Genomic DNA, 21,090 nt, shown 5'->3' with positions numbered 1-21,090 from the left:
GTGTAATTTTTATTTTTTAGTAGTTTAATTATGTAATTTTCATTTTTTAGGATTTTAATTATCTAATTTTTATTTTTTAGGAATTTAATCATGTAAGTTTTAGTTTTATTGTAATTTGTAATGTTATTCCAAGTATTTTTAATGAATTTTAATTTTATGGAAATGTTTTTATTTAAATTGAATAGTAGAATGGTGACTCTTGTGCTCGTTCTTGCGGAAGAGCATGAATGTGAGGGTTGTGCTCTTACCTAAGAGCAGGTAGAAAAAGTGAGGCCGAGCCAATATCCGCTCGCTGATAAGAGCACGGATGTGGATGCTCTTAGACTACAAAAGTAAATTAAGCGCCAAATTGAAGTTTCTTAATTTAGGAGAAGAGAAAATGCATTTATATGCGTTACTGAGTCCTCACTTGTATTTGCAAATTGCAACAACCTTGACCACTCCAAAACCCTCAATGCCAATGGGCTCCGCCTCAGCCATGGCCTCCGCCCTTCCCCTCCTCCTCTCCCTCCCCCTCCTCTACTTCTTCCTCTCCCCCCGCCAAATCCCCATCCCCCCCTCCGACGAGCTCCACGATCTCTCCCTCTTCCACAAGGCCATCGCTATGGAATCCTCCCCCCATCATCTCCCCGCCGCCAAATCCCACCTCTCCGCCCCCCTCCGCTCCCCCAAGATCGCATTCCTCTTCCTCACCAACTCCCCCCTCCACTTCGCCCCCCTCTGGGAGCGCTTCTTCTCCCCCGCCCCCTCCTCCCGCTACAACATCTACATCCACGCCGACCCCTTCTCCCCCCCCCCTCCCCTCCGCGGCGTCTTCCGCGGCCGCCTCATCTCTGCCAAGCGCACCCAGCGCTCCTCCGCCACCCTCATCTCCGCCGCCCGCCGCCTCCTCGCCACCGCCATGATCGACGATCCCGCCAACACCTATTTCGCCCTAATCTCGCAGCACTGCATCCCCCTCCGCTCCTTCAACTACCTCCACTCCTTCCTCTTCGATCTCTCCCGCCTCTCCCCAGATCTCGAATTCTCCAGCTACATCGAGATCCTCGACAACGAGTCCCATCTGTGGGACCGCTACAACGCCAGGGGCAGAAACGTCATGCCTCCCGAGGTGCATTTCAACCAATTCCGAGTTGGATCGCAATTCTTCGTGCTCGCGCGGAAGCATGCCCTGATGGTCATCAAGGACAGGAAGCTATGGCGGAAATTCAAACTCCCCTGCATCAATGTCCAGTCCTGCTATCCCGAAGAGCATTATTTCCCCACAATGCTGTCGATGCAGGATCCCACTGCCTGCAGCCATTACACTCTAACTAGGGTTAATTGGACCGGTACCGTCAATGGCCACCCCCACACCTACCACCCCCCTGAAATCTCGCCGCAGCTCATCCATCGCCTCAGAGAATCCAATTCCACTTATTCCTACATGTTCGCCAGGAAATTCTCGCCGGATTGCTTGAATCCGTTGATGGAGATGGCGGATTCAGTTATCCTCAACGACTGATCTTTCGCTCTGGTAAGTCGCTAAATTAGGGATTAATTGATTGATTTGCTAACTAATTTGTTACTTGTTATTCGTTTACCGAGTCTTGTGCAAGGAAATTAGTCTAATTTTACATTCAAAATCTTATCTTTTTGAAATTTGAGAGATGGTAGAAAGTGATGGCCATATTTTTGGTGGGATTATTAGTGTGTGTGATACTGAGAAAGGATGATGGGAATCCAATGGCTATTGGAGAGATCTTTTGTCCCAACTCTGTCCACAGTGACATAGTCATGTGAACTACAGTATAAAAAAGAACTTGAGTCTACTACTTTGTCATGTGCTAATCTTCTACTGAATTACCGATTTACCCTTTTCACTCTACATTTGTGCTGCAACATGTTTGTTCCTTATTGAGGGGGAGGATATTGTAAATCTTTAGTTGATGTAATGGAGATTATGATGTTTACCTCAACATGTTATTTTCTTCTTGGTTCAACACTTGTCACCAACTTAGTAAAGTTTATAATTGTATAATCCCTGCTCCAAACTGCTAATCTTGAAAAATCTCTTTTCCCTAAAGAATATTTTGTTGAGGATGCAGCCATGTCTGATCCACGGTATAATAAATTAATCTGCCATTGTTTTATTAATATGTGCAGATGAGAAAAAGGGCAAAGTCTTTTGAGGCTGTGAAACGTGAGGATGTGGAGTGGCCACGTGGGATTAGGGTTTTGAGTGGCTATGAAAATGAAATGCCCTCAACCTTGAGAGTCCATCTGCAGCAATCCAAGAGGGCCAAAGTTTAAAATATCTGGGAACCAAACTATGTTGGTAGTGGTGGTTGAATGTTTTGAATTTCACTACCAAATTTAAAAAGGAAAGGGAAAATAAAAAGAAAAAATGGGGGAGATTTGTTTGTGATTAGGACAATTTGGTCTTTTTGTTGTTGTTCATTATTGTACATATGTATGAGGTGTTCGTTCTCATAGATATTTGGCTTTGCATCAAAAGAGATGCAAAATTGTCAACTCTGCTACCCTTTTTTAGGGAATTCAATGCATTTGTAAATTGCAAATATCATGAATTTCCTTTTTGAATTGGACCCTTTTTGTGCGTTCTTGAAATTCTTCTTCCTTCTATAACTTTTGACAATCCATTGCATTGGGATTGGATTATCCTTTGCCTTTGGAATTTCTGGATGACTACTTTAACACTAACGACAAAATATGTTTGGGGAAGTATTTCATAAAGTATGATGCAATGCATTTGCATCTCATTTTATTGAATAAGTATAAGGTTTAGTATTTCTACTACTATTTGAGAAAAATGACCACTTCTAACATTTGACTTCCACAGACTCTATAAGCTAGTACTCCACTATCTAATTAAGTTGAAAATCAAATTTTTGATGCGGTAATATAATGTGACAACGACACCCTAAGTCCCTAAACACCTTTAGTAAGTGTTAACTTTTTAAGACTGGCCAAGTTTTCACAATGTCATAATTTCCGACGAATACATTAATATCACCATCACATTTCACAATCGTAATAATTTTCCTTATTGAAGTTTCGTCATCTGATTAAAAATGCTAAATATAGAGAGAGACATATACAATGACACAACCAAACCAACCAAGTGTCTTATACGTGCCTCTTTATATTGCAATATTCCAAACATGAAAACAATCAAAACATCACATAACTAAATCAACCATCAATTATGTTATGTCAGCAATGAATAGAACCAACCATTCCACAATATACAAAAAATTGAGTTGCATTCTTTTCTTTCTCTTTTGAGGGAAAAAACAAGTTTAGAACTATGGGACCATTATATGTAAATGAATTTGTAATAAGTTAAAACAAAATTGAAAAGAAGAGAGAGAGAGATTAGTTGATGAACAATCCACCAAACCAGACACAAACCAAAGTACTAGAAGATACAGAATAAGGGGATGGAAAATTGATTGGATTTATAAGACCATCTGCAACGCTGTCTCTTATCCGTCCATTAACCGTCTCTTAACTCCATCTCTTATCCGTCCATTAACCGTTTCTTAAATTACTATTCATTCAATTTCATTTTATTTTTATTTCCAACAAATTCAATTAATAAAAACACACTTCATTAAATAAAATAAAATTACAACATAATATAAAAATACAACTTAAAATTTAAAAAAAATAAAAAACACATAATTAAAATGGGATCGTTGATTCCCGACGATGGGATCGTACGAGACGTTGATCCTGGCGTTGTACACAGCCAACGATTCCTTGGGGCTGTACGGATGGCGGCTTAGATCCTCCTCCTCCTCCTCCTCCGCCTCGGCCTCCTTCCAGAGTGGGTTCAACCGAATAATCCTCTCGAATCTGGGATAATCCCTGCGAATACCTCGGGGCGAAGGGACGGGCTTATGCATCCACATCAAAATGGGTTGGTTGGTACCCCGGCGTCGACGAACCGGAACCACCACCCAGAAGTTGCTATAAAAAAAATAATCCTCCCGAATCTGGGATAATCTTCAAATGTGCATGACTTCTTAGCCTTCAGGGTTTGTCAAATTAATATGTTACTTATTTTATTTTATTTTCTAAAAGTCGTACTCTTTTCATTCCAGGCTCGAGGAGAATGAAAATCTAGTTCTTACTCCATTTGAGAAAAATCTGGATATTTGGAGACAGCTTTGGAGAGTGCTTGAACGCAGTGACCTGGTGAGATAGTAGATTCCAAAAAGCTGCTCTTTTCTGAACTTTTTATAGCGTTACGTTGCCTTAATATGCCATTTAATTGTCTCAAACTTAGATACTCTGCTAAGTGCTTCAGAATGTGAGGAGTTGCACGATATTATGAAGATTATTGTGATTTGTGATAGAAGACTTAGACCATCCACTACGCGTCTCGCCGGCGTCTCGCGTCCCGTCCCCTTGTGATAGAAGACTTAGACCATCCACTACGCGTCTCGCCGGCGTCTCGCGTCCCGTCCCGGAGAGACGGGACCCTGGCGCGACGCGTTGCAGCTCGCCATCCCGTCCCGCGCCGTCCCGCGTCTCGTCCCGTCGAGCCACGAGACGGGCTGTCTCGCCACGCGCCTAAGCGACGTGGCGCGACCCGGCGTCGTGCGTGACGCCCACTCGCCGGCTCGCGAGTGGGCGTCGTCACGTGCTGACGCAATAAATATTTTTTTTAAATTCGAATTTTAAAAAAATAAAATAAAAAATAAGAAAAAAAAATTTGTAACGGTAATAATACCATTTTTTTGTTTTTTTTAAATTTTTTTTTTAATTAATTTTTTTACTCTATAAATACTCCTAAATTCATCCTCATTTCACACACAACTACACATCTATTCTTCCTATCATCTAAATTTTCTCTCAAATTTTCCGGCTCCCACCCGCTGGACATCTTGAGTTGTTATATCAACGGGTGGGATCTCAACTCAAGATGTCCGGCGGGTGGGATCTCAACGCGTTCGGAACCGCCGTTGAGATCCCACCCGTCGGAGCCGGGTGGCTTGGGAGTTGATATCAGGGAGCTTTCACTTCCTAGGAGGTCGCAGGTTCGAATCCTAGGAAGTGCAGATTTGGGGATTAATTTCTCCTTGGGCCTGTGGGCCCAGAATGACAACGAAGCGCACCTACGGGGTAAGACGCTTCACCTCCAACTGTTTGGTCGGGGGTCCGAGTCACATCGGAGGGTAGATGGGGAACCATCGTCGATCCTCCTAAAATTAAAAAAAAAAAAAAAAAAAAAAAAAAAAAAAAAAACTCAAGATGTCCGGCGACGGCGACGACAACTACGGCGGTTCCGGCTCCGACGGGTGGGATCTCAACGCGTTCGGCGATTGGGAGACCATGATCAACACATTGGGCGGTTCCGGTTCGTCAACGCCGGGGACCCAGGGTTCGGCGACGCCAGGGGGGTACCAACCACCCAATTTTGACCTTGATGCATATGTTCGTCCCTCCGCCCCGCGGTATTCGCAGGGATTATCCCAGATCCAGGAGGATTTTCCCGTTGATCCCACGCCGGGAGTAGGCCGAGGCAGTGGAGGTGGCCGAGGCGGTGGAGGTGGCCGAAGCGGTGTGCAACCCCAGGCGGGCGAGGACGAGGAGGAAGAGGAAGAGGATCTAGGCCGGCATTCGTACAACAACCTCGAAACGCTGGCGGTGTACAACGCCTGGATCACCGTCTCATACGATCCCATCGTCGGGAATCAACAATCTCGGAAGTGTTTCTGGGAAAAGGTCTGCGAGGTCTACCACCAGATAAAGCCGAAAGGCTCCCGCAAACGCAAATTTAAAATGCTCCGCTCTCACTTTGACCGAGTCGACCGACAGGTCAAAAAATTCTGCGGCATCTACTCGGCTGAAGAGGCGCGCTACCAAAGCGGCGCAACGACAACCGACATTTTGACGTCCGCTTTGCGCGCCTACTACCAGGACGAACGTCATCAATTCAGATTTGTTGATGTTTGGCAGGCCGTCAAGGACGAGGAACGGTGGGCCGGCGGTTTTCGCTCCAGTTCGGGCTCAACCTCGAAGCGCACGAAGCATACGGCGAGTGGCCAATACTCGTCTGGTGGTGACACCGCTGAGGGCATCAGCCAACCTGAGGCTGAATCCCAGGAGTTTGCGGGTACGGTCGGCGATGCTGGAGGATCCGCGAGTGGGCGCCGTCGGCCGCAAGGGACGAAGGCGGCGAAAGCGGCTAGAGCAAGGAAGAGCCGAGGCGAATCAAGCCAGCCGGCCTCTGGATCGGGCTCGCGGGGAGGCTCGGACACACTTATGGTGGCGTACATGACCGCCACAATGGCGGACACTTCCCGCTTCTCGTACACCCAATTCACGGCCTGGTGGAACGGAATTGTGTATATGGCAGCACAACTTGGCCTTCCGACTCCCCCTCAACCTCGACCGCCTCCGAAGGATGATTAGCCGGCGGAGTAGTTTTTTTATTTTTCTTTAAATTTGTATTTTAAATTATGTTGTGTGTTTTTTATGTTGTGTGTTTTTTTATGTTGTGTGTTTTTTAATAAAGTGTGTTTTTAATAAAGTGTGTTTGTTTTAATTGAATTGGGTTGAGAAAAAAAAATAAAAAATGAAATTGAATGAATAGTAATTAAGGGACGGAATAAGGGGGACGGAGCGTTGCAGGTTCCGTCCCTTAGTTAAGGGATGGAGGAAAAAAGGACAGTGGGGCCCTCAAATAGTGGTCAAATAGTATTTAAGGGACGGTTTAAGGGACGGTATAGAGACAGCGCAGTGAATGACCTTAGAGGACTTCATTCTGATCACTGATTACCGATTCAAGCATTTGTCTCTTCACGATTCTTTAAGAAAAAGAATCTTTCTTCACAATTATTTGAGAAAAAGAAGCATGTTAACTGGTAACGTTGCATTAATGCATTTTGAATGTGTCCTTAATCAATAGGCATAAAGCATTGAACTCAAAAGTGAATTGTTCTCGTAGAATCAGAAAAGTAACTGTTTATTTCTCTTGCTTGTGTGAATGCTCACCTTTTGATTTGTACCATGCTGATAATTCCTGCTGAGTGCTGACCCTTCTTCAATTGTTTGTTCTTGAAGATAGTGATGGTTTTTGATGCAAGGAACCCACTCTTCTACCGTTGCCATGATCTGGAGGTAATACTGGAAGTTAGATAAAATTAAATGTTTGGTTTCTTTTCTTCAGTTCTGGTAGTACCTTATGTAATTTCTACTGGATGTCATCCACATTAAAAAAAAAGTGTTGAAATTGAATAGGCACCGGCTTTAGCTGCTAATTAAGATCAAGTCTCAAACAGATGCACCTCTTGTTATCTTCCAATATTTTTAAAAGCTCACTACCGAGTTAAAGCATTTTACCTACCAATATTTTGACTAATTGTTCTAACCTGTCATGGATGTTACCAAACTATCGGCATATGCACGAGATATTGATGAACACACAAAGACTCTGCTCCTCGTGAACAAGGCAGATCTTCTGCCGTTTTCTGTTAGGTTGGTATTGTTACAGTGCCTCTGGTGATTTCCTGAATTGTCCGCTCTTTAGTCCTTTGAAGAATTGTTACATGATGATGGGGTACGAACTAAACCCTAATGGCAAGCCCAATAACAGTGACGGCCCATCAGCCCAGAGCCCAAGAAAGAGTATCTGTTCGGCACCAAAGAGTTCGGCACGACCAAAGAGTTCGGACTCAGCCTACAGCTCGGTAAAAGCCGACCAGTCAAGCTCTCCTCTCAGATCGGCAAGAGCTGATCGGTAAAGTCCAGCAGTTCGGTCTCAGCATTCGACCGAACTAGGAGTTAGTGGACTCATGAAAGGCCTCCACGACCTCCGCTATACCCACGATCTATTTAGTGGTACGAAGCAGTTATTGAGCAGTTATTGCTCACCCACGATCTTGTTAGTGGGGCTGCAAACCACGACCTTAGTTCAATGTATAAATAGAACTTAGATCAGATAGAAAAGGTTTAAGCTCTCTAGGGATAAAAATACCATATAGCAAGTCTGTGTTGTAAGCTGTAATCCCAGATCAAGCAATACAATCTTGCCCTCCCTTCTTCCCGTGGACGTAGATTTACTTCAGTAAATCGAACCACGTAAATTCTTTGTGTCGTAATCTTCATTCTCTACCAGCATTTACTAACATCAGAAATTCGCGGATCCATCACTGGCGCCGTCTGTGGGAACCAGAGAACAAAATTTGTGATAAAGCGAATTTTTGATCCATTTTTTCCACCAAAAAAATGCATACCAGATCGCAGAGTACCCGTATTCCTGCCCGTGAGAACCAGGAGGAAGCCAATCCATCCCATAGGTCTGGAAAACAGCCTAGGGATAAATCCACCACCAGTTCTCATGGCGAAGGAATAAGCCGCTCCAAAAATCGTCCCACTGAGTCTTCCCAGCAGCCCGATTTGAATGAGGCTGTCAAGCAGTTTTTGGCGGCGAAGCAGGAGGAATTCTTAACCTTCCTGCGAAAAGGCCAAAAGCAGCCGGAGACGAAATCGGCGGATTCTCCTTCTCCCTCCGCACAAGAAAGTCACTACCGCAGTAGTGTCGTGTCTTCCAGGAAGAAGAATCCTCAACCCCGACATATTCCTGTTCCTCCTCGGTACCGGAATCACAGGAGAACTCAATCTCCTCCATACCGACGAGATATCGGATTCGCCGTGTACGGAGCACTGAAGACTCCGTTCTCGGACGACATCACCCGAACTCCCCTACCACAGAACTACCGAACTCCGTCGATGACTTACGACGGGCTCGTGGACCCTCACGATTTCTTGGGGCGCTATCAATATAACATGGCGAACCAGGGTCTCAACGAGGTCCACATGTGCAAGCTGTTTCCCGAGCTGCTCATCGGGAACGCGAGAAGGTGGTTCGATAGCCTCCCCCAGGGCAGCATCAGATCTTACCGAGATCTAATGGATGCCTTCCACAGGAGGTTCTTTCAGAAAGCGGAAGCCCGAATCACTTCGGCTCAGCTGCTTTCCATTCGTCAAGGTCGCGACGAAAAAATCAGCGACTTTATGACAAGATTCCACAAAGAATGCCTGCAAGTAGACGATCTCAACGATCTGCTTGTCATCTCGGCATTCCAAAATGGAATCCTGCCCGGAGCTCTCTACAGGAAGCTCGTTGAGTGCGGTCCGCAGACAGCTCAGGAAATGTGGGACATTGCGGACCAGTACTCCCGGGCCGATGAGGCAGACCGTCGCAAACGGTCGTTAGACAGCTCATCGACCCGAGGAGACAGAAGGAAGCCCGATCATAGCGATCAGGGGCATCCTCGCCGGACTCCATTTGAAAGAATTCAAAGGGCTCCGGTGCAAGACAGATTGGGACCTCGTCTCAATCCCGAGAAGCCGCCCGCCCAGTTCGTACCGCTGAACAAGCCGAGAGCGGAAATTTTCGAACTGCACTCTGACCTATTCGAAAAGCCAAAGCGGATGACGAAATCAGCCGCGCGCCGACCACAGGATAGCTACTGCTCCTACCATCAAGACCACGGTCACGATACTGAGGAGTGCAGAAACTTGGCTGCAGGTATCGATGTTCTTGTGAAGGCAGGGACATTGAAAAAATACCGAAGCAAGCAGCCAAAGAAGAATAAAAAGCAGAGTGGTGCGAACTGCGCTCCTCAGGATCCGAAAAGGCAGCCGGATCCCGAAGACGATGACGAGCCGCAATATGATGGAGTAATCCAGACTATTGACGCGCTCCCTGCCGGGAAGACCAAGTCGTCCCTAAAGTCAGAACGCAGAGGCTCCAATCGAGAGGAGCCAACGCATAAAAGGCTGAAGCAGGACGAAGTGATTACGTTCTCGGCTGCTGATCCCGTCCCGGCCATCTCTCCTCACCAAGACGCCATTGTCATCCAAGCCGGAGTGGCAAACAAACTGATCCACAGGGTGTTTGTGGATACAGGAGCGTCGGTTAGCATTCTTTTTAAAGAGTGCTTCGACAAACTAGAAGTGGACCCAGCTCGGCTCAGTCCGGCTCCGCTTCCCCTGAAGAGCTTCACCCAGGAGGACACCCGCCCTGAAGGTATTATCAGCCTTCCGATCACGGTGGGGAAAGCGCCTACTAGCTCCAGTACGATGATTGAGTTTTTCGTGGTGAAAGCTCGGTCCCCGTACAACGTCATCCTGGGAAGAGACTGGCTCAACACAGTTCGGGCCGTGTGCTCCACCTATCACCTCACCATCAAGATCCCTACTAAAGGAGGGATAGCGGTCATCCGAGGTGACCAAAAGAGAGCAAAGGAATGTCTGCAAATTGCGCTTAGAAGTGCCGAGCAGTCAGATCGGCACCACCAAGCATAGCAATCACAGCAGCCGGAGTCAGAGGCGATGACCGAAGTCATACCGGAGCCGAACTCGATGACAGTTCAGCTGTACGAAGACGATCCATCCAGAACGGTTAAGATCGGCTTCGCAGGAACGCCCCTACTTCGGGAAAAAAACCATCCAGCTCCTCAAGGAGTATAAAGACGTCTTTGCATGGTCTCCGTTGGACATGACCGGAGTGCCCCCCGAGGTAATCACTCATCGGTTAAATATTGATCCTTCAGTCCGGCCGATAAAACAGAAGCAAAGACTCTTTGCGGCAGAACGAAGTCAAGTCATCCATGACGAAGTCCGTCAATTATTGAAGGCGGATGTGTTATTCGAAGTGAAGTATCCTTCGTGGGTGGCCAATCCTGTCATGATCAAGAAAAAGGAAGGAGGATGGCGGATGTGCATAGATTTCACCGATCTAAATAAGCACTGTCCCAAAGATTGCTATCCCCTTCCGAACATAGATAAAAAAGTAGAAGCTTTGATAGGCTTTGAAATTTTTTGTTTTCTTGATCTGTACAAAGGATACCATCAAGTTTTAATGGATGAGATTGACGCTTCAAAAACGGCCTTCATTACTGATTTCGGCATTTTCGCTTATAAAAAGATGCCATTCGGTTTAAAGAATGCCGGAGCCACTTATCAAAGGATGGTAGACAAGCTTTTTCGGCACCTGATTGGAAAGGAGGTCGAAGTGTATGTTGACGATATAGTCGTAAAAAGCAAAAGCACTTCGGAGTACGAACACAACCTCAAGTCCACTCTCAACGTGCTCAAGAAAGCCAACCTCAAACTTAATCCCCAAAAGTGTACCTTTTTGGTAGATTCGGGAAAGTTTCTGGGTTGTTGGGTTTCAAAGGACGGACTCAAGGCAAACCCCTCAAAAGTTCAAGTCGTTCAGAACATGGCAATGCCGAAGTCCATACATGACGTGCAAAGGCTAACCGGATGTCTAGCCGCACTGAATCGATTCCTTTCCCAAGCAGCCGAAAAGCAACTGCCGTTCTTCAAGGTGTTGAAAAAGGCACCAAAGTTCGAGTGGGGAGCCGAACAGAAAAAGGCCTTTGACGAGCTCAAAAGTTATCTAGCCGAGCTTCCTCTTCTCTCTGCTCCAACCGAAGCCGAAGTAATATTCTTATACTTAGCGGCATCGGATCAAACCATCAGCGCGGTGCTTGTACGAGAAGAAGGCCTAAAGCAGCTTCCCATCTATTTTACAAGCCGAGCATTAAGAGGTCCAGAAACCAGGTATCAACCTCTGGAAAAGATTGCTCTGGCATTAGTAAATGCAGCAAGGAGACTGCGGCCATACTTCTATGCTCACAAGGTATGCGTCTTAACTGATCTGCCACTTCGGCAAGTGTTGACCAAACCAGAAGCATCAGGCAGAATCGCCAAGTGGGCTATAGAGTTGGGAGAGCACACAATTGAATATCTACCTCGGAAAGCCATCAAGGGACAAGCCTTGGCAGATTTTCTTGCAGAGGCAAAGTTCGATCAAGCAATTCCTGTTATTGCCGAACAGAAGGATTCTGCCAATGCCGAACTAGCACAGCCCTTGGAATCCGAAGTAGAGCCGCCGGACTGCTGGAGCGGATTCGTAGATGGAGCTTCAAACAAGATGGGAAGTGGAGCTGGTATTTTACTTGTCGCTCCCGACGGACACGAGGTAACCTACTCACTTCGGTTCCTATTCCCCACTACTAATAATGAAGCCGAGTACGAAGCCCTCCTGGCCGGACTCCAGCTAGCGCAAAGTCTGCTCGTCAAATCTCTCAAAGTCCATTGTGATTCACAAGTCATAGTAAATCACATGTTGGGTACAAGTGAAGCTCGTGACGAGAGAATGAAGAAGTATTTGGACAAAGCGCAAAGCATCAGCCGAAGTTTCTCCTATTTTCGGATAATCCGCATTCCCAGAGCGGAAAATAGCCGAGCAGATACCTTAAGTAAGTTGGCCTCAGATCCGAGCTCAAAGGCGGAAGAATTAATGCATCGAAGCATTGATGAAGCCGAGGTACATTCAGTATCCAGCTCGCCGAACTGGATGACGCCGATCTTGCAGTATCTGGATCAAGGACAATTGCCCGAGGATAAGAGAGAAGCTCGGAAGATCACGTGCCGAGCACTTCGGTACGAACTTCATGAAGGAGTCCTCTTTAGAAAGTCTTACCTCCAGCCGTTATTGCGGTGCGTAGGACCAGAAGAGACGGACTACATCCTCAGAGACGTTCATGAAGGATCGTGCGGTAGCCACATCGGAGCCAGAGCTTTAGCTAAAAAAGTTCTGAGATGGGGATATTATTGGCCAACCATGGTACAAGAGGCAGTGCAGCTCGTCAAGAAGTGTACGAAGTGCCAAATTCATGCAAATGTCCCAAGGATGCCGCAGACCGATCTATACACTATGCAAAGCCCTTGGCCTTTCATGCAATGGGGCATAGACATAGTGGGACCACTTCCTCAAGCTCCTCGGCAAATGAAATTCCTTATCGTTGCCGTGGACTACTTCACGAAGTGGGTGGAGGCTGAACCATTAGCTACGATAACGAGCTCAAAGGCATTGGACTTCGTCTGGAAGAACATAGTGTGCCGATTTGGCATACCTCACATCCTCATCTCGGATAATGGGACTCAGTTCACCGACAAGACGTTCAAGAATTGGTGCCAAGAGCTGAACATTCAACAGCGGTTCACTTCGGTCTCCCATCCCCAAGCAAACGGACAAACGGAAGTAACGAACCGGATTCTGGTGAAAGGGTTAAAAGCTCGGTTAGAACAAGCCAAAGGACAATGGGTAGAAAATCTCCCTCAAGTCCTATGGTCCTATCGAACTACACCCAAAACCTCCAACGGTGAAACTCCGTATAGTCTGGTGTACGGCACTGAAGCCGTAATTCCGGTGGAGATCGGCGTACCCAGTCCCCGAACTCTAAATTTCTCCTCAGAAATGAATGACGACGGACTGAGAGCAGAACTAGATCTCGCCGAAGAAAGAAGAGAATTGGCGTGCATAAAAGCAGCCAAGTATAAGGAGCAAGTAGCCCGGTATTATAACCAAAGGGTGAAAAAGCTTCAATTTCAAGTGGGAGATCTCGTCTTGAGAAACAACGAAGTAAGCCGAGCAGAAAAGCTGGGCAAACTCGAGCCCACATGGGAGGGTCCGTATCGGGTGTCAGAAGTCCTCGGCAAAGGGTCTTATAAATTGACTCACATGTCAGGAGAACAAGTACCCCGAACATGGCACGTCTCCAACCTCAAGAAGTTCCACTTGTAAGAGACAAAGTCCGGTCAGTCTGTCTTGTGTCTAGTTCGGTCATAGGGGTACATGTTTTTATTTGTTTGTTTTTACTTGTACCTTTTACTTGTCGTTTTATAAAAAGTTTAAAGTTTTTTTCTTTCATCTTTTTCATTTTTTTTTCTATGTGTTTTGTCTCTATGTGCTTGTCGTCTCTTACAAATGGTACCAAGGTATATCGTTCTTTAAAGACTGATCCCCTTTTTAGATCGATTATTAAAGACTATTGTGAGTCCAAGCTTCTAAGGAGGATATAAGACCACAATTCAGCTTAACAAGCAGTCCGTCTGAAACGAACTGCAATAAGCCAACGATTGTGAGTCCAAGCTTCCAAGGAGGATACAAGACCGCAATTCAGCTTAACAAGCACTTCGTCTGAAACGAACTGCAATAAGCCAACGATTGTGAGTCCAAGCTTCTCAGGAAGATACAAGACCACAATTCGGCTTAAGAAATAAGCACTTCGTCTGAAACGAACTGCAATAAGGGAAAGTCCGATCCACGCGATAAACCTCGCCGAATTAGGACGACCAAGTTCGGTCAAAGAAGTTTACCTCATAAGACCGGGGACGACCACGTCTAGTCAAAGAGGTTTACTGCATAAGACCACTTCGGTTAACTGGGAAAGTCCGATCCACGCGATAAAACTCGCCGAATTAGGACAAGGGAAAGTTCGATCCCGGCGACAAATCGCCAAATTAGAACACAAACCAAGTCCGGTCAAAGATGTTTATTTCATCAGACCAAAGACGAGTCCGGTCAAAGATGTTTATTTCATCAGACCAAAGACGAGTCCGGTCAAAGATGTTTATTTCATCAGACCAAAGACGAGTCCGGTCAAAGATGTTTATTTCATCAGACCAAAGACGAGTCCGGTCAAAGATGTTTATTTCATCAGACCAAAGACGAGTCCGGTCAAAGAAGTTTACTTCATAAGACCAAGGACCAAGTCCGGTCAAAGAAGTTTACTTCATAAGACCGAGGACAAGTACGATGAAATTTTTTCGCTAAGCTGTAAATACAGTGTTAGAAGCGAAAACAAAATTTCATTTTTCAAATCTTGTTCGGCATACAACTCCGCTACCCTACAAAATGGCGTTACGCTATTACAAAGGACTATTCTACTGTCCAGGGTTGCTGAAGTTAAGCCACCTATCTGCAAAATCCTCTGGAAGCCGAGTTCGGTTGTTCCGAGCAGATGAAGAATAAGCAGGTCGACGAGATGCTATCCTCGACCCAACGCCTCTTCCCCGAGCCCGAGAAGTCCTAACACCTCGGCGATGAAGAGTCTCTGCAATAAGCATCTGCTGATCTTGCTCGCTCATAGTCACAACTCCTCGGCGAATTTCAGTCCGTCCCTGTCTTGACGATTCCGGTTGCTCCTGAGCCCGTTCTCGTCTTGACGTTTTCGGCTGTTCCGGAGTTCGTTGTCGACTGGGAGTAGGATTTTGAACAAGGGAACCAGAGGTTTGATCTGGAGTGCGAGCATCTGTTGGCACGATATGCCGAAGGAATCTTTCTATGGAGGGGCGCCGAGAAAGAACAATGTTGTACCGAGAAGCCCAGCGCCGCAATGATTTCACAACTTGTTGGCAAGCCGAGCTCTCCAGCGCATTGTTCCTCCGGAGTACATGATATTCCTCCCACAGTTCGTCAACTCGACTCTGAACATCTGATATGGTCACTCCCCCGCGCACACGGATGTAATCCTCGTACGCAGTCCTCTCAGCAATGGTCGTATTCAGCTCGGCCTCCAGATCCTTCTTATCGGACTCTAAGTCCTTATTATCGGCCTCCAGCTTCACTAAACGAGCCAGAAGCTCGTCATTCTTCGTCTGATCGGCTATAGCTCTTTTCTCAGCTTCGTCTAAAGCCGAAGAGTACAGCCGTTTCCAGTGAAGTATCTCCATCTCCTTGAGTACAAAGCAGCTATATTAGTTCGGCAGCTGTACCGAGCAGATAGTAAAATACAACAGGAATAAAGGCGAGTACGAAAAGCTATACGAAGACAAGTGTAGAGAATTTTTCATTCACAAGGAAAATTTTTACACTAGGAGGGCTTCAAGGCCATTTTACAAGGAAGAAACTAGACTAAGAGAAGGGAGACGAAATCATACTCCACCAGCTTCGTCTCCGGCTCCTTGGTCTGGTTCAGCTTCTTTCTCCTGAGCTACCTCAGCCTCGGCCTCGCCTCCTGCCGGCCTCGCCTCCGCCTCCTGATCGGCTTCCTTCTCCGGATGCCCGGCCCGCTCGACTTCGGCCTCCAGCTCCAGCGGCTCGGCCTCACCCTCTCCGTTGTAAGTCGAAGCGGGTGAAACGGGTCCCACGGAGGCAAAGATAGCCTCCAGGTTCTCGTCCCGATCAGCTCGACAACTCCGGACTCGGTCTGCAGAAAGCAGGACCGAGGATGAAGCGAGCTCCTCAAGGAGCGGCAGATTCTGAAGCCGAGCTGCTATCTCTCGGCTGTACAGAGGCAGCACGACGTCGGCCCCCTGCTCGCCCTTATCGGTAATTAGCCTTACCAGACTACCGACAAAGGCCGAGAACTGGCTGCTCAAAAAGAGTTTCTCCGTGTAAACACGGAGAGCCTCCCCCTGGGCAGCCACGGCGGCAGCATCCCTCCGTTTCGTCTGCTCTCGCTGGATGACGAGCTGGTTTTTGGCAAACTGAGCTTCATCCTGGGCCGAAATCCTAGCAGCTCTGGCTTTCTCAAAGTTAGCCTCAGCCTGTTCGGCCCGATGACAAGCAGCCGCCAACTTCCTCTGCATCTCAGCATAGTCATTGGACGCTTTGGAGAGTTCGACGGCGACGAGCTTGGAGAGCATATCGTTCCTCTGAAAATGGATAAAGAAAAAAGTCAACAAAGGGGCCACAAAAAATACAGGAAAAAAGCAAGGCCAGAAAATCAAGAAGAGAATTCACCTCGGCGAAGTCCGTGGGCCATAAAAACGGCTCACAGATATGTTCCGAAGGAGGCGCCAAGACCACATCTTTCTCTGGCGCTCTCGGGGGCTTCTGGGCCTTCCCCTTCCCCTTTGCCGAAGTCGACTCCGGCTTCTTCGGATCCGAAGAGGTTTTTTGCCTTTTCGGAGTCCTCTCGGCATCAGACGCCGAGCTGGTGGTTTTCGGCCTCTCCGGCTCCTTGGACTCCGAAGATTTGCGGCTAGCCTTATTCAGCATGTATACTGCCAAAAAGCAAGAAAGCAAAGTCAGATTTTCTTCGTTAAAGCAGTAGAGCATAAAGATAAAGAGAAATCCTCACCCTCGGCCTCTTCGTCCGAAGACGAGATGTCGAACACGACGTCGCCCTTGACGAGCTCAGACTCCGTGTATTGTTTCCTAACTATGGGAATCTTGTTGAGCTCGCCATCGAGCTCGTCCAACGGTTCAGGCCGAGGATGACGGATAACGGACTCCGGCCCTCTCCAGGGAAAACTAGGAGCCGCGGTCCTATCATAGTAGAAGAAGCGATTTTGCCACTTCGGCCACTTCGTTTTACAAAAGGCCCTAAAGGGCTGTACAGGGATCAAGTAAAACCAAGACCCCTTCCTCTTAAATTGAAAGAATTTAAGGATCGCCTTCAAAGACAAATCCCTTCCTAACCTACGGAGTTCGGCAGCAAAGGCCGACAAGTGCCTCCAAGAGTTCGGAGTCACCTGGCCTAAAGGAAGCTGAAAAAAATCTAGTAAATCTATAAAGGCAGAAGGGAGGGGGAAACGAAGCCCGCATTCTAAGCAGGCCTCGTACACGGTGGCGTAACCCTCCGGCGGGGAGTCAGCCCTATGATCACCGTCAGGTACCACCGCCTTCCCCCCAGGAAAAAAGTATTTTTCGGGTAGGGACATCACAGTATCCTTACTCAAAATACTATGGAAATACTCTACGGTCTTCTCCCCGGACTCTTTCCGGCCAGAAGACCCCTTACCGCCTCTCCTAACGCTACCCGACTCCGAAGAAGAAGAAGAAGACATTTTTCTTACTTTTTGAAGGTGAAGAAAGTCTGAAGAAGCTCTTGAAAGCGGAAGAAAATTTCTCGAGAAAGAGAGAGTATAGAAGACGCAACAGCAAAGGTGTTCAAATGAGGAAGAAAGAGCATATTTATCAGATTCGGGAAAGATTTCGAGATCGTTGCGCCGTTTCGAATCCCACCTTTTCAGGATTCAACGGCCGGATTTTACTGTCGCATTTAATGCAGGCACGCGCAAGGCACGTCCCCTGACGTCAGCCTCCCCCTTACCATTATCCAGAATGCCGAAGTGACTCACCTCGCCGAAGTGATTCACTTCGCTTTTCGGGGGGGGGGTAGTGATGGGGTACGAACTAAACCCTAATGGCAAGCCCAATAACAGTGACGGCCCATCAGCCCAGAGCCCAAGAAAGAGTATCTGTTCGGCACCAAAGAGTTCGGCACGACCAAAGAGTTCGGACTCAGCCTACAGCTCGGTAAAAGCCGACCAGTCAAGCTCTCCTCTCAGATCGGCAAGAGCTGATCGGTAAAGTCCAGCAGTTCGGTCTCAGCATTCGACCGAACTAGGAGTTAGTGGACTCATGAAAGGCCTCCACGACCTCCGCTATACCCACGATCTATTTAGTGGTACGAAGCAGTTATTGAGCAGTTATTGCTCACCCACGATCTTGTTAGTGGGGCTGCAAACCACGACCTTAGTTCAATGTATAAATAGAACTTAGATCAGATAGAAAAGGTTTAAGCTCTCTAGGGATAAAAATACCATATAGCAAGTCTGTGTTGTAAGCTGTAATCCCAGATCAAGCAATACAATCTTGCCCTCCCTTCTTCCCGTGGACGTAGATTTACTTCAGTAAATCGAACCACGTAAATTCTTTGTGTCGTAATCTTCATTCTCTACCAGCATTTACTAACATCAGAAATTCGCGGATCCATCACATGAATTTTGTGCAGAGAACAGTGGGCTAATTACTTCCATGAACATGGCATTCTCTTTCTTTTGTGGTCAGCTAAAGCTGCCACTGCTGCTTTGGAGGGGAAGGAGTTAGTCTTTCTGTTGGTACTCAGCAAGACTTAGCTGATGCTGGAACAAAAGTATATGGCAGAGATGAGCTACTTGCCCGGCTGCAAGCTGAAGCTGAAAAGATTCTCATTGAAAAGCCAATCGAAGTCCATTGACACAGGCTTGTCAGATGTGCATTGTGATAATAAACTGTTTCTGGGCTCACACCACATCATAATGTAGTTGTGGGATTTGTTGGATATCCCAACGTAGGAAAGAGTTCCACAATCAATGCTTTGGTGGGAGAGAAGAGGACTGGTGTAACTTCAACTCCTGCCGTCGGTCTGGAGCACGTGCTGAGCGATCTGAATTCTTTCGACATCGACAATGGATTAGCCTCCGCCAAGACTGCTGTTAAGAAAAGGGCAAGTAAACCTCATAAACAGCATAAGAAGCCCCAAAGAACGAAGGACAGGACGTGGAGGGTAAAAGACAACGATGGGGATGGGATGGCAGTAGTCAGGGTTGTCCAAAAGAGCCTTGTGATTGCTTAAAAGTGTCCGTCTTCTACCTCATTATTCTTTACTAAATTTCGACCTGGTTTTGTGTGTGATGTATTAACTCACTTTTCCAGAGGCTTCTGGTTTCTTAGGACAAAATGTTAGATCATGTAGAAATAGACATATGGTATTGGTAGTATTGATTTATAGGAATACTTATTTGTGGGAAATAAAAATCTTGCTTTGGTATAACTGTATAAGAAATATTAAGTATCCAAATTTAAACGCGCTTACTACTTTTTTTTTTATATTAATGTCTTCTCTGTATATGTAGTGTCATGATCTCTAGGTCGATTGAAGAAAAAATTGGATTGTTCTACAGAAAACTGGAGCATGAAAAATTGGGGAAGATCTAGTCTTATGAAATTAGGGAAAAGCGTCCTAAGCCTAACACGAGTGCTGAAGTAGAGAGAGAATCGTGATGGAAGATAATAAAATATTTGAGATTGTTATTTTCAAATTATTTATTATCATAGTTGTAGTATTGTTATTTGTTGATGGAATATCATTTAGGCTAGTTACTAACAAAAACATTTTGTTCCAATCTCTCTTTCCTAATAATAGTCACTATATTTTTTTGATTTGGTATATATCCAAAATTCTCTATATAATATGAAATGTGACTTATTCTTCATTAATAAAATCTAAACCATTTCTGTTTTCTATATCTTTCATTCATATATTATCGAATTTGCATTAAACTGTGTGTCTTCTATTATTAAGATTATTAATAGCAGATGTAGGAAGTTTTTAGGAGTTTGTAATTTGGTGGTATATAGTTATAAATGTAGTGAATGGGTTCGGAATTCGGATACATGTGGATAGATGAGACCACAAGACTCTCGTAGTTTCCTAGTATAAATTTGTATTGACTTGTTTGGTAGAACTATATTGAATAGTAGTACTATGAAGATAGTCAAAAGTATTAGAATATTCTACATATAGCAAAATCAAATTTCAGCAGCGGAATCAAAAAGTATCTTTGACCCAACAACAAACAAAGAACAAAGTTATAAACATTATTTTACAGGGTCATGATCTATGGCAAACACCTCTTAACCATATAACTAGAGAACAAATAATAGCCACAAGATCAAAAAAATCAAGGGCTAGTATTAATTTTTGAATTTAATGAGATATTAGTTCCCTCAATCACAAATTTACTCCACAATAATAAGGCGGGGGTATAATGGTCATTGCACTTCCAAAATTAGATTACATCATTGGCATTTGAAAAAGAAACCGCATTCTTCTCTTCTCCTCCTCTTCCTTCTTCTGCAAAATAGTTCTCAGCTCTCCTACCGCCGATTCGTCCGATTGAAGAGGAATTCGATTGGAAATTATCAATATTTTCGCGATTCAAGTGACTCTCTTTCCCCGACGAAGGAATCTGCATCGGTGTCTCCAATCATCACTCTTCCAGCGGCCAACAACACCGCCACCGTCAACAAGGCGGCGGCGGCGCTCCGGAAGGAGCTCATCGCGGTGATCAAGGAGAAGAAGGAGGCGATGGCCAAGGGCGGGCCGCTCTACGACATCTTGTCGCACATGATCGTGGCATCTGACCCCGAGCGGGAACACACAGATCTATGATATAATTTAGCCTGCATTTCCCAATTTATCTTCTGTTTTTCTTAGTTTTGATTTCCTTTAATTAGGGAATTAACATTAGGTGATAAGCTATCGTTGCAATTTTTATGATGGGATGTAGTGTAGTATTTGATTTTTGTGAGATTTTAGCTATGCATTTCAGATGTAGCCCCTTTCTGTTTCTTCTTGCTCTGATCTAATTATAATATCAATGTTGAATTGTCCCAAAAATAATCATGCTAAGAGTGAAGAGTGAAGTAAAATCATGCTAAGAGTGATGTGTTTTGTAAACAAGAGTGAAGTAAAATCAGAACAAGAGTGATTTGTTTTG

The 21,090-nt window shown here is 45.8% G+C and overlaps 1 protein-coding gene and 1 pseudogene across 1 annotated transcript; both read left to right on the top strand.

The window, feature by feature from the left end:
* Positions 1-395: 395 nt before the first annotated feature.
* On the top strand, positions 396-2,579 carry LOC121761921 (glycosyltransferase BC10-like). The gene is made up of 2 exons (XM_042157638.1): positions 396-1,516; positions 2,146-2,579. Exon 1 carries the CDS (start codon positions 455-457, stop codon positions 1,502-1,504), a length of 1,050 nt encoding a protein of 349 aa, XP_042013572.1. The 5' UTR covers positions 396-454; the 3' UTR covers positions 1,505-1,516; positions 2,146-2,579.
* LOC121772667 lies at positions 2,146-19,307 on the top strand (annotated as a pseudogene).
* Positions 19,308-21,090: the final 1,783 nt, after the last annotated feature.

Source organism: Salvia splendens, chromosome 2 (assembly GCF_004379255.2).
Source record: "Salvia splendens isolate huo1 chromosome 2, SspV2, whole genome shotgun sequence".
Classification (NCBI taxonomy): domain Eukaryota; kingdom Viridiplantae; phylum Streptophyta; class Magnoliopsida; order Lamiales; family Lamiaceae; genus Salvia; species Salvia splendens.
This window is presented reverse-complemented; position numbering and strand designations above follow the sequence as displayed.